General features: G+C 48.9%; 1 protein-coding gene across 1 annotated transcript in view; it reads right to left on the minus strand.

Moving 5' to 3' along the window:
- The window catches only part of CEP57 (centrosomal protein 57kDa), a 25,813-nt gene extending 16,014 nt beyond the window's left edge, over positions 1-9,799 (minus strand). Inside the window, exons 1-4 of the mRNA XM_015418851.1 lie at positions 9,675-9,799; positions 3,878-4,034; positions 1,547-1,726; positions 217-338 (exon numbers count right to left, since the gene is read on the minus strand). Coding sequence (XP_015274337.1) covers positions 217-338; positions 1,547-1,726; positions 3,878-4,034; positions 9,675-9,704 — 489 coding nt within the window. The 5' untranslated portion in view covers positions 9,705-9,799. The remainder of the gene's footprint in view (positions 1-216; positions 339-1,546; positions 1,727-3,877; positions 4,035-9,674) is intronic.
- Positions 9,800-10,564: the final 765 nt, after the last annotated feature.

A 10,564-nucleotide genomic window follows, 5' to 3' on the forward strand; every position in this document is an offset into this window, starting at 1 on the left:
AGAAAAAAGCCTCTCACATATGTCCCAGCCAGTCTAACTTCAGTTAAGGTCAGTTCCCACAGGAGAGCCCCAGGCTTGGATCGCAGAACCCGGGACAGGCTGATGCAGCAGGTTCTTCTTGGATGATCTGTGAAAGCTAAACATGAAAACCAAATCTGCTAGTTAAGAATTTTTTTAAAAAAGCAGTCAAGCATCCTGCGGCCAAGTGAGCCATACCTGCTTTCTCAAGACGCTCGTCTTTTCGAATTCCGCCTGTTCTATCATTCGCCGCATGTATTCTAGCTGCTTCTCTAGCAGGTTGCAGCGAGTTTCAGCACCAGTCAGCTGAGACGCTAGCTCTGGAGGCAGGGCAATGAGAGAAGATTAGTTACCATGGCCAGGAATTTCTGATGACACCCAGAAGTCAGCTACTGCAAAGTCCCCTCCTCTCTAAATGGAAGTGATTCAAGAGAGGTGAACGTGCATGCCGCAGATCCAACACAGGAGGTGGGACCTACTGGGGTTATTATTACAATGGCTTAACAGGAACTTAGGGACAAGGGATGGACTCCTCAAATCCAGAAGGGCCCAGAAGAGAAAAGATAAGGCGCGGAGGGGCAACCAACAGAAGCCAGGAACACATCAAGAACCAGAAGGGCTACTGCAGGGACATACGGCAAAAAAGATCAGGCTGTGTAATGCCCGATGCCAAGCTATTCAAGCCTGGCCTTGAGCAACGGCAGATACATTAAGCGAGAGACCCGACAAGAAGCACCAACCTCGACTACTGCACGGTGAGGCCTAACGGTAAGAACAATCGGGTAACTGTGGTTACTGGGCAGCTTCTGGAACTGTGCTCTGAATTCTAATTCTGCTCAAGTCTACCCAGGCAGCAAGGGAGTTGCTGATTCCAGGCAGAACTCTGGTAGCTTTTCTTTTCTTTTTTGGGGTTTTAAAAATTTGTGTGTGTGTGTGCGCACCTGGAAGTCATGGCAACCTCTGGCGACTCCTAATAGGGCATGGAGGACATTCAGAGAAGTGGCTTGATTGCCTGCCTTTGCAGCCCAGCCCTGGTATTCCTTGGAGGTCTCCCATCCAAGTACTTGCCAGGGTTTCAGCCCTGCTTAGCTTCTGATATCTGACGAGATCGGGCTTGCCTGGGCTATCCAGGTCTGGTAGCTTTTCTGGTCAACATTTAGTTACGTTTTCAGACTAGGAATTCGAGGATTCATCAGAAACTCAGAGAAGACCAGCAATGGAGGAGAAGCTGCCATCCCCAAGCAGCTTTCCCATCACTCCTAATCGTTCCCTACAACACGCAGCTGTGAGTGCCAAGGCTGTCCCGGGCCATGGGCCAAGATTACATGGGGAGACAGTGAGTGGGCCGACCGTTTTCCCTCTTACCCTATCCTACCTCGCAGGAGTGTTGCTGCAAGGATAAAATGGAAAAGGGGAGTATGGTGTTGTAAGATGCTTTGGGTCCCCACCACGGAGAAAAGTGGAATATAAGTTTTCTTTTAAAATAAAATGAAATTGTTGTTGAGCAAAGGGAGTGAAGCAGGAGTACCTTCATTTTTCCTGGCCACCTCCAGCTTCGAATGCTCTTTCTCCAGCAGTTGCTCACTCAACACCTTCTTGTAATCTGAGGTTTCCTTCGTCAGGCTTTTCACGTCCTCCTCGGCTTGAATCCGTTCCAGTTCCAGCCGCCGAATCTTCTCCTGGAGGTTCTTCAGAGCAGAGAATATCGCTGACAACGGGAGAAGCCAAATATACTTAAACCCGTCTGCCAACAAGCAGGCCAAGGTAGTGGACAGGCTGATGGTTTAGATGGGAAGGAGAGAACCTACATCCAAGTCCAAAGTCGACCGGCTGTCTTAGGCTTAGAATCATAGAGCTGGAAGGTCACCTAGTCCAACACCCTGCCCAATGCAGGAAATTCACAAATACCCCCCCTCCACACCCAAGTGACTGCTGTTCCACGCCCAGAAGATGCCAAAAAATCTTCAGGATCCTTGGCCAAACGGGCACGGAGAAAAATGGCTTCCTGATCCCAAAGTGGCAATCAGCATTTCCCTGGGCGCGTAAGAAAAAGCCACCAGAACTAAGCACTGAGGCAACCCTTCCTGCCCTCCCTCCCATGATCTGCCTCAGTTCACAGAATCAGCATTGCTGTCAGACGGCCATCTAGGCCAGTGATGGCGAACCTTTTAGAGACCGAGTGCCCAAACTGCAACCCAAAACCCACTTATTTATCGCAAAGTGCCAACACGGCGATTTAACCTGAATACTGAGGTTTTACTTTAGAAAAAAACAACACATACATTAACATAAGATGATCCAAACAAAGTAAGAAAAGCAACCCCAAGTGCTTTCATTTACTTAAAATTATTTGGCAGAGAATTCCACACTTTAATGATGGTCTGGGCCTGGCTGGGGCGATGGCACGCGTGCCCAGGGAAGCCTGTTCCACGGAGGAACGGGTCTGACTGTCAGGCAGATCTTCCTAATGTTTAGCCGAAAACTCTTCTGATCTAATTTCAACCCACTGATTCTGGTCAACCCGTTGATCCTAGTGCGATCTTCTGGGGCGACAGAAGGCTTGGCCATTTTCTCTCAATCAAACCGCTCAGGCGTGCTGTGAAGCTAATATGGTCAGTGGTCTGAAAAACGGCCAGAGCCACCGGCACGGTTTGCTGTGAAATTTATATGTTTTGGACATAGTCGTGGCTGTGAAAGGACCCCGAGGCTTGAAATACGACAAGATACGCTCCAAAAGGCCCATGTGAAACAAAAAACGATGCCCAGCCTATGAAAAATGACAAGCACACTGGCCTGACAAAACCTCCTTCGGCAAACAATTCCAGAGAAAGCACCCCTACAAAGAAGACCCCACTACTCATCACAACTCGCTTAACCTTGGAGGTGGGGGGGGGGGCTGTGTCGTACATGACCTGCACGAAAGATCTGGAACACATGAAGCTGCTTGATACTGACTCAGACCCTGGGTTCATCAAGGTCAGTATTGTCTACTCAGACTGGCAGTCGTTCTCCAGAGTCCCTGGTAGAGGTTTTTCATATCACCTACTGCCTAGTCCTTTCAACTGGAGATTCTGGGAACTGAACCGGGGAATCTCTGAATGCTCAGCAGAAGCTCTGTCACTGAACTACAACCCCTCCTTAACAACCTATGAAGAAGCACTGCTTAGAAGAGACAAGAGAAGAGATTGGATTTATACCCCGCCCTTCACTACCTAAGGGAGTCTCAGAGCGGCTTCCAATCTCCTTTCCCTTCCCCCTCCCCACAACAGAAACCCTGTGAGGTGGGTGGGGCTGAGAGAGCTCTGACAGAAACTGCTCTTTTTCAAGAACAGCTGTGCCAGAGCTATGGCTTGCCCAAGGTCATCCAGCCAGGTGCAAGTGGAGGAGTGGGGAATCAAACCCGGTTCTCCCAGATTAGAGTCCACACCCTTAACCACTACACCAAACAACTAGCCATCCCAAAGACCCAGCATTTTACAATTATTTTTCTTGACTTTGGACATACAGGGAGGAGAGAAACAAAGATAAAGAAAAAGGGTGAAAAAATCCCCCCCCTCAAAAAAAGAACTCCACAATCACAATGTTCAGCTAATTGAAACTAGTGTTGATCACATGGTCCTTTTATCAAAAGAGCCTGAAAGTGCGACTAATGAGGAAGCCACTTCCAAGCAAGACCATCAATTTACGCTGACAAATGGTACCCGTGACCTTACCTTAAAGGGGGGGGGGGCATGACTTAGATAAGGAGATGGCAATCTCAGGTTGATTTGGGATTATGAATCTTCCCAGCTGATATACAAACTGCCTCCTATTCCCAACGCAATTTAGATGCCGCATTTCCTCTGGGTGGAAACATTACCTCTGCTGTTACTCTCCGGATATGCGATTACCGGCTTGCCAGGAGACCGCCGCAAGTCAGCGTTAATGAAAGGTTTGTGCCGAGGGTACTCTGTGAAGGAGGCCGCTGAAAGTCCATCTGTGAAAGATGCCGATCTGTGACAACTACGACGAACGCCCTGAGAGAGATAAAAATTGTTATTTTGCAGGGGGTGCCAACATCCATGTGTTCTATAAGTCTGGCTGTAGATCATATCAATCTGTTTGACAGGAGCTGACAGCTCAGAGTGTCAGTAGAACTGGCTCCAACTGGTTCTGTCTAGTTGATAGCAGAGCTAATTAACAGTGACTCAGCATTGGGTCCTGATTGGACAATGCTAGTATAAATGTGATGCTGTACAGTGTACTTTACCTTCCTGATGGAAACCTGGTGTCTGCGTGAGCATTTTGTCGTTCTGTGCAATATATCGGTGGATATAGTTTTACACCAAGCCTATAAGACTTACGTCTTCTTTGATACTCTCACACCCACTCACAATCTGCAGTGGGCTAGCACCTTGCAAACCGCGACAGGGGGCACAGGAAATGTTTTCGCCCCTCTTCTTTTGGGCATCTGGCCAACAGGAAGAAGAAAGACTTGCCCTGACCTAGATAGTCCAGGCAAACCCGATCTCATCAGATCTCAGAAGCTAAGCAGGGCCGGCTCTGGCAAGTACTTGGAAGGGAGACCCTCCAAGGAATACCAGGGCTGGAACGCAGAGGCAGGCAATAGTAAGCCACCTCTCTGAAACGTCCAAGCCCCACTAGGGGCCGCCAGAAGTCAACTATGAATTCTAGGCATACAGTCACATAATATTCACCAAAAAAAGGGAAGACTTCCAATTTGGGGGGATCGTAGAAGCTGTTGGGGGGGATCGTAGAACTTTGCACATAGATGAAGAAATAAGAAGACAATAAAGAAGGAACAGGCCTAAGGAGCACCAATGGAGACACAAAGCAGCAAGATAGCTGATGAACATGTGACTGACAGAGAGAAGAAGAAAGCCAGCATGGTGCAGTGGTTAGAGGGCCAGATGGGGATCTGGAAGGTCCGGGTTCGAATCCCTACCCTGCCATGGAAGCTTGCTGGGGGACCTTCGGTCAGTGACACACACACAGCCTAACCTACATCACAGGGGTGTTCTTCTAAGGATAAAACGGAGGAGAGGAGAACAACACAAGGTGTTATAGATCCTCACTGGGGAGAAAGGCACAAGGTATAAATGAAGCACAACAAAAAAATGAAAAGTCGAAAAGCAGGTTACAGTCAGAAATGGGGGTGGGGTGGGACAGTCCACAGATACATTCAAAACGTTTTGATCACTTGCAGCTAGAAAAGCAAACTTCCTCCAGGCAATGCTCCCTCTAAGCTGTGGAGTCTTGTGAGCAAAAATCCTACTTTGTGAGCTTCTGGCATTACAGTTGTGAGCGAGCGATTTGGCTGCTGCATAAATTACTTTGCTCTGGAGCCATCCTCCCTGAGCCAAGACAAAAATCTGTGAGCCGGAGGCTAAAAAACTGTGAGCTATCTCACATTAACTCAACTTAGAGGGAACACTGCCTGCAGGTGGTGCTGCTTGGTGAACTATTAACATACAGGACTCACTCCCTGATGCCACAGTCTATGCCCTGAATGTGCATATGAATGCCAGTTTACAAAGAACCTCTTACAAGGGCAAGACGCTTCAAGGTCCTGACTGTACCAAGCACCAATGATTACAGCAATGGCTGATAAAACACCAAACGTAATTCTTTCGGTCAACATTCTATTACATTTTCAGCCTTCCTCCGAGGAGCTCAGGTTGATATACATGGTCCCCCTTCCCCCATTTTATCCTCTCAACAACCTTGCAAGGTAGATCAGGCGGAGAAGGAAGCAGTGGCCCAAGGTTATCCAGTAAGCTTCCACGGCAGAGTAGGGAGGGCTGCAACTGGATCTCCCTGGTCCGGCCCTGCCACTCTAGCCAGTACGATAACCAAAATAGAGACTGTGAATAGTAGACACTGCAGATGACAGTATGTCTATATTAATACAGTATTGTGTACTGTTGCACATAAGCATATTACTATTTAATAATATAGACATACTGTCACCTCTAGCATCTACTATTTACAGTTTCTATTCTGGTTATCATTATTTACTGTGAGTGCTCTTCTTTTTCCGACTCTAGCCAATACAACAGGTTGGCTCTCAAGCCGTTTGGTACATCTCGTGCTTTTGCCAAGAACAGAGACATTCTGGCCTTGCTCCATGCTGCAGTTGCCACTAGCAGATATTCACACAAATCTGCAGCTACCCAGAGGCAGCGATCTGAAGCAACACTGTGCTCAGCATCAGATCTGCTGGCCAAAAGAACTCCAGTGGAATGACGCCCTCCCCACCTGGCAAGACCTTGTGAATCAGCCGGCCTAGGAGAGTGATGTTTCTTTGCACTTGCGGTGGTGGCAAGGGCTGCCAAGTCACATCTGATTTATGGGGACCCTGTTGGGTTTGCAAGGCAAGGGACATTCAGAGGAGGTTTGCCATTGCCCATGAGCGTTGGACCATAAGGAAGGACAAGCGCTGAAGAACAGATGCTTTCGAATGATGGTGCTGGAGAAGACGCTTGAGAGTCCCTAGGACTGCAAGGAGATATCAAATCAGTCAGTCCTAGAGGAAATCCACCCTGACTGTGCCCTGGAAGGCCAGATCTTGAAACTGAAGCTCAAATACTTTGGCCACCAAATGAGAAGGGAGCACTCACTGGAGAAGACCCTGATGCTGGGAAAGACTGAAGGTAACAGAAGAAAGGGACGGCAAAAGATGAGATGGTTAGACAGTGTCATCGAGGCAACGAACATGAAATTGAGCAAACGCCGGAGGGCAGCAGAAGACAGGAGGGCCTGGCGTGATGTAGTCCATGGGGTCGCAAAGAGTCGGACTCGACTGTGTGACTGAGCAACAACAAGCCTCCACTTCACAACCTTGGTATTCCTTGGAGATCTCCCATCCAAATGCTAGACAAGGCCGACCCTGCTTCGCCTCAGATATCTGACGAAATTGGGGTAGCCAGGTCAGAGCATCTTTGCACTATTGTTATTAAAAATACAAGGATCCAGCAGACAGCTACAAAAAGCAGCCAGGGACAGGAGCTGAGTCATTCACAATCAAAACAGTGACACGAGTATATTTCTTAATATGAAAGAGAAAGGTTTCTGTTAACATCCCTTTGCTTAAAACACCCTCCCAAAAAGAGATCTAAATGAATCTTTCACCAAATCGATTAATCTGTATTTTGCTGAGACACAGCTTGAGATTTTACTCATGACGCCAGTGTCCGTTTGAAACAGCTATTTTTCCCATGTCAACAGACGCCTCATTTTCCATCATCAAGCATAAGCCTGTTCGGCAGCTAATTAACATTTGACACACTGAGCTGACTAAAACAGATCTCGGCTTCAAATTGCTGGACATGCACTTGCAAAGCAAATTGGGCTTGATCTAGCAACACAGTCCAAGGCTCAGGGAAGCAAACACCATTCAGACTACGCTCTGAGAGAACTGCTCTTCAGAGAAGAGCTTTGAGAAAACTGTGACTGGCCCAAGGTCACCCAGCTGCCTGCATGTGGAGGAGTGGCGAATCAAACCCGGTTCTCCAGATTAGAGTCCACCACTCTTAACCACTACATCAAACTAGCTCTCAGCAGCTTCTATCACCTCCTTATCTGGAATTTGTCATCATGTCTGAGGACATGCAGAGGCCTGAAGTTTCAGAAAGCTTCTCTCCTAGACAAGAAGCACCTCTAACTCTACCAAGCCCCACAGTGCTGACACACAAAAGCCTTTGCTGTTGTTGTTCAGTCGCACAATCAAGTCCGACTCTTCGCGACCCCATGGACCAGATCACGCCAGGCCTTCCTGTCTTCCGCCGTCCTCTGAAGTTGGCTCAATTTCATGTTCGTTGCATCTATGACACTAACAATCTCATCTTTTGCCATCCCCTTCTTCTTATGCCGGTCATCACAGATTTCAAGGGGGGGAAACAGGCAAGTGCTTATTTCAGTGCAGACACATATCCAGAATTGTACCAGCTTATGAGTTACACTGGTTGGCAATCCAATACTTTCTCTGCTTAAAGGGCCTAGGATCTCCCCCAAAGAACTAGCACGACAAACAGCAGAAAGGGTGTTGGGTACAGATAAGAGGCATCCCTGTTGAGCGACAGAACACATTTTGAGGCTGCCTTGGGTGAAAAGGATAAAATGAAGCAAGCAAAAAGGTAGGTCATAAATGCAGTAATGATAGAGTTTCAGTATGTAATCCATTATAGATTGCATTGAAACCAGGGGATTCACCTAATTTTAATCTATTTATTTAGTGCATTTTATGCTGTCCTTTATTAAAGGAGATCCAGGCAATAGACACGGTTCTTCTCTCCTCCATTTTACTCTCACAACAACCCCATGAAGTAGGTTAGGTTGAGAGAGAGAACTGACTGGCCTAAGGTCATCTGGTAAATTTCACGGCAAGTCGAAATGTGACTCCCGGGTCTCTGCTATGCCAGATTCATGGAGAAGAGGTCCATCAACGGCTACTAGCCATGGCAACCAAAGAGAGTCTCCATATACAGAAGCAACGAGAAAAGCCCGCACTCCCTGTTTGTAGGCCCTCCACGGCAACTGCTTGGGTGCTGTGTGAAACTGGATGTGCTGGCCTGTAGCTAACATGGGGCCGACGGGGGCCAGCCCCCTCATGTTTCTTCTGGGCCCCCTCTCTCCTGCGCTGCTCCCAAAGTGCTCCAACTTACCACTTGTGCTGTACTTCCATTTAATTAGCTGGCGGGCCCCCCAGGGCCCCCTCCCAAAGAATTCCCTAGCTATGGGATCCTGCAAGGCCCTTCTTATATGTCCTTATGACAGGCTAATGATCTGACAGAGAAATGCACGTTCACACCTCATGACAATGCACACAGCATTTTTACAGGGTAACAAACGGTTGTTACTAACAACAATTAGGCAGTTCTTTGCCCATATGAGCTTATGCCACACAACAGCCTTCACATCTCATGACAATGCACACGGCATTTTTACAGGGTAACAAACGGTTATTACTAACAACAATTAGGCAGCTCCCTGCCCATATGAGCTTATGCCACACAACAGCAAAGGTTTACAAGTGTTAGCCTAACTGCAGCACGACTTTGGTTCACATCCCCAATTTGCAACAAAATGTAGAACCCACCAGCCTCGTTATTGCACAACAAGCATCCCCTCTCAATCCCTGAAGCAGTGGCCTCCAGTCCTTTAAAGCTGATGTTAAGACAAACATTTGTTAGACACCCACCCAGTCTCTCCGTCTTTCAGCCTGACCTACCTCACAGGGTTGTTACCATTTGACAGAGAAAGGTTCTTCCCTATTTTGCTCTCACAACAACCCTGTGAGGAAGGCCAAGATAAAACAAACACAGACAGTTCCGAAGATAGATCCAGATGGGTAGCAGTGTTGGTCTGAAGCAGCAGAACAAAGTTTTGAGTCCAGTGACCAACAGAGTTTAATTCAAGACCAACAGAGTTTAATTCAAGGTATAAGCTTTCGTGTGCAAAGCACACTTCCTCAGATACAAAGTTGCGAAGTCATCCTGAAAGAGGGTGCCTCCGTCCTCCGAGCATGCCAAGAGTGCTATTTCCCTCACCACAGCACAGCCCTCACAAAACCACGCCGGGAAAAGACCACGTAGCGCGATCAACACCACCCTTCTTGGGGACCAAGCAACGTCCCCGTCCCTTCAACTCTTTCTCACCGGAGGCTCCAGATCCCCAGCCACCGCCATGTCGAAGGCCGCCACAAAGGGCGCCTGTCCCTTTAAGGACACACGCACCCACGAAGCGGCTGCTTCTGCGTTCGCCTTCAGCTGTCCTACAAACGCCGCCGTTGCGCCTACAAAGTAGCTTTAAGAGTGACATAGCAATTAGCCAACCAGACAGCAATACTCCTCCCTCCTGCCTCTTAAGGCAACCTTACATCACAGTCAGGAGGCGGGATTGACGCCCTGAAAAGCCAATGAGAACACAAGTTGGCCATCCGTTGTCCCGGATTCGGCTCTTAGTCCTCCATCCCCTTTGAGCTGGCGAATCAAGGACAAAGAAGGCTTACGACGCGATTGGTTTTGTAATTCTCTTTTTGTGCGTGTGTGGGGAGAACAGAGGCGAGCGGCCTCCCCTTCTGCGCAGGCGCGAAACGAAAACGCGACGGAAGAGGAAGGCGGGCGGGTGGAAGCAACTGGAGCCGATGAAATACAAAAAGAGCAGGGCTCAGCGCTGGGCCAATGAGAGCAGAGGGAGGCGGAGCGAGAAGAGCTCGGGCTTTGCTATTGGCTTGACGTGTACTCGCGCGGGCCGCCATTGGCCGGGCGAGGTTTGAAGGCAGCCTTGCCGCGCGGCCCTGATTGGCTGAGGCGGCGAGGCTCGCGCTAGGTTCGTTCCTCGACGCGGTGTTTGTGTGAGGAGAAGGAAGGGCGGGAGGGAAAAGGAGGAAAGGCCTCGACGCGGATGCCGACCCGAGAAGCAACCGGGGCCTAAACAAGAGGAAGGACGGAACGGAGAGGGAGAAGAAGGAGCCACAGCCGCCCGAGGGGGAAGGCCTGCCCGCCTGCCTCCGAGTCTCGCGCCCCGGTCGGTCGGTTCGGTTGGT

This window comes from Gekko japonicus, unplaced genomic scaffold (genome assembly GCF_001447785.1).
Source record: "Gekko japonicus isolate JY-2015 unplaced genomic scaffold, Gekko_japonicus_V1.1 scaffold1687, whole genome shotgun sequence".
NCBI classification, from domain to species: domain Eukaryota; kingdom Metazoa; phylum Chordata; class Lepidosauria; order Squamata; family Gekkonidae; genus Gekko; species Gekko japonicus.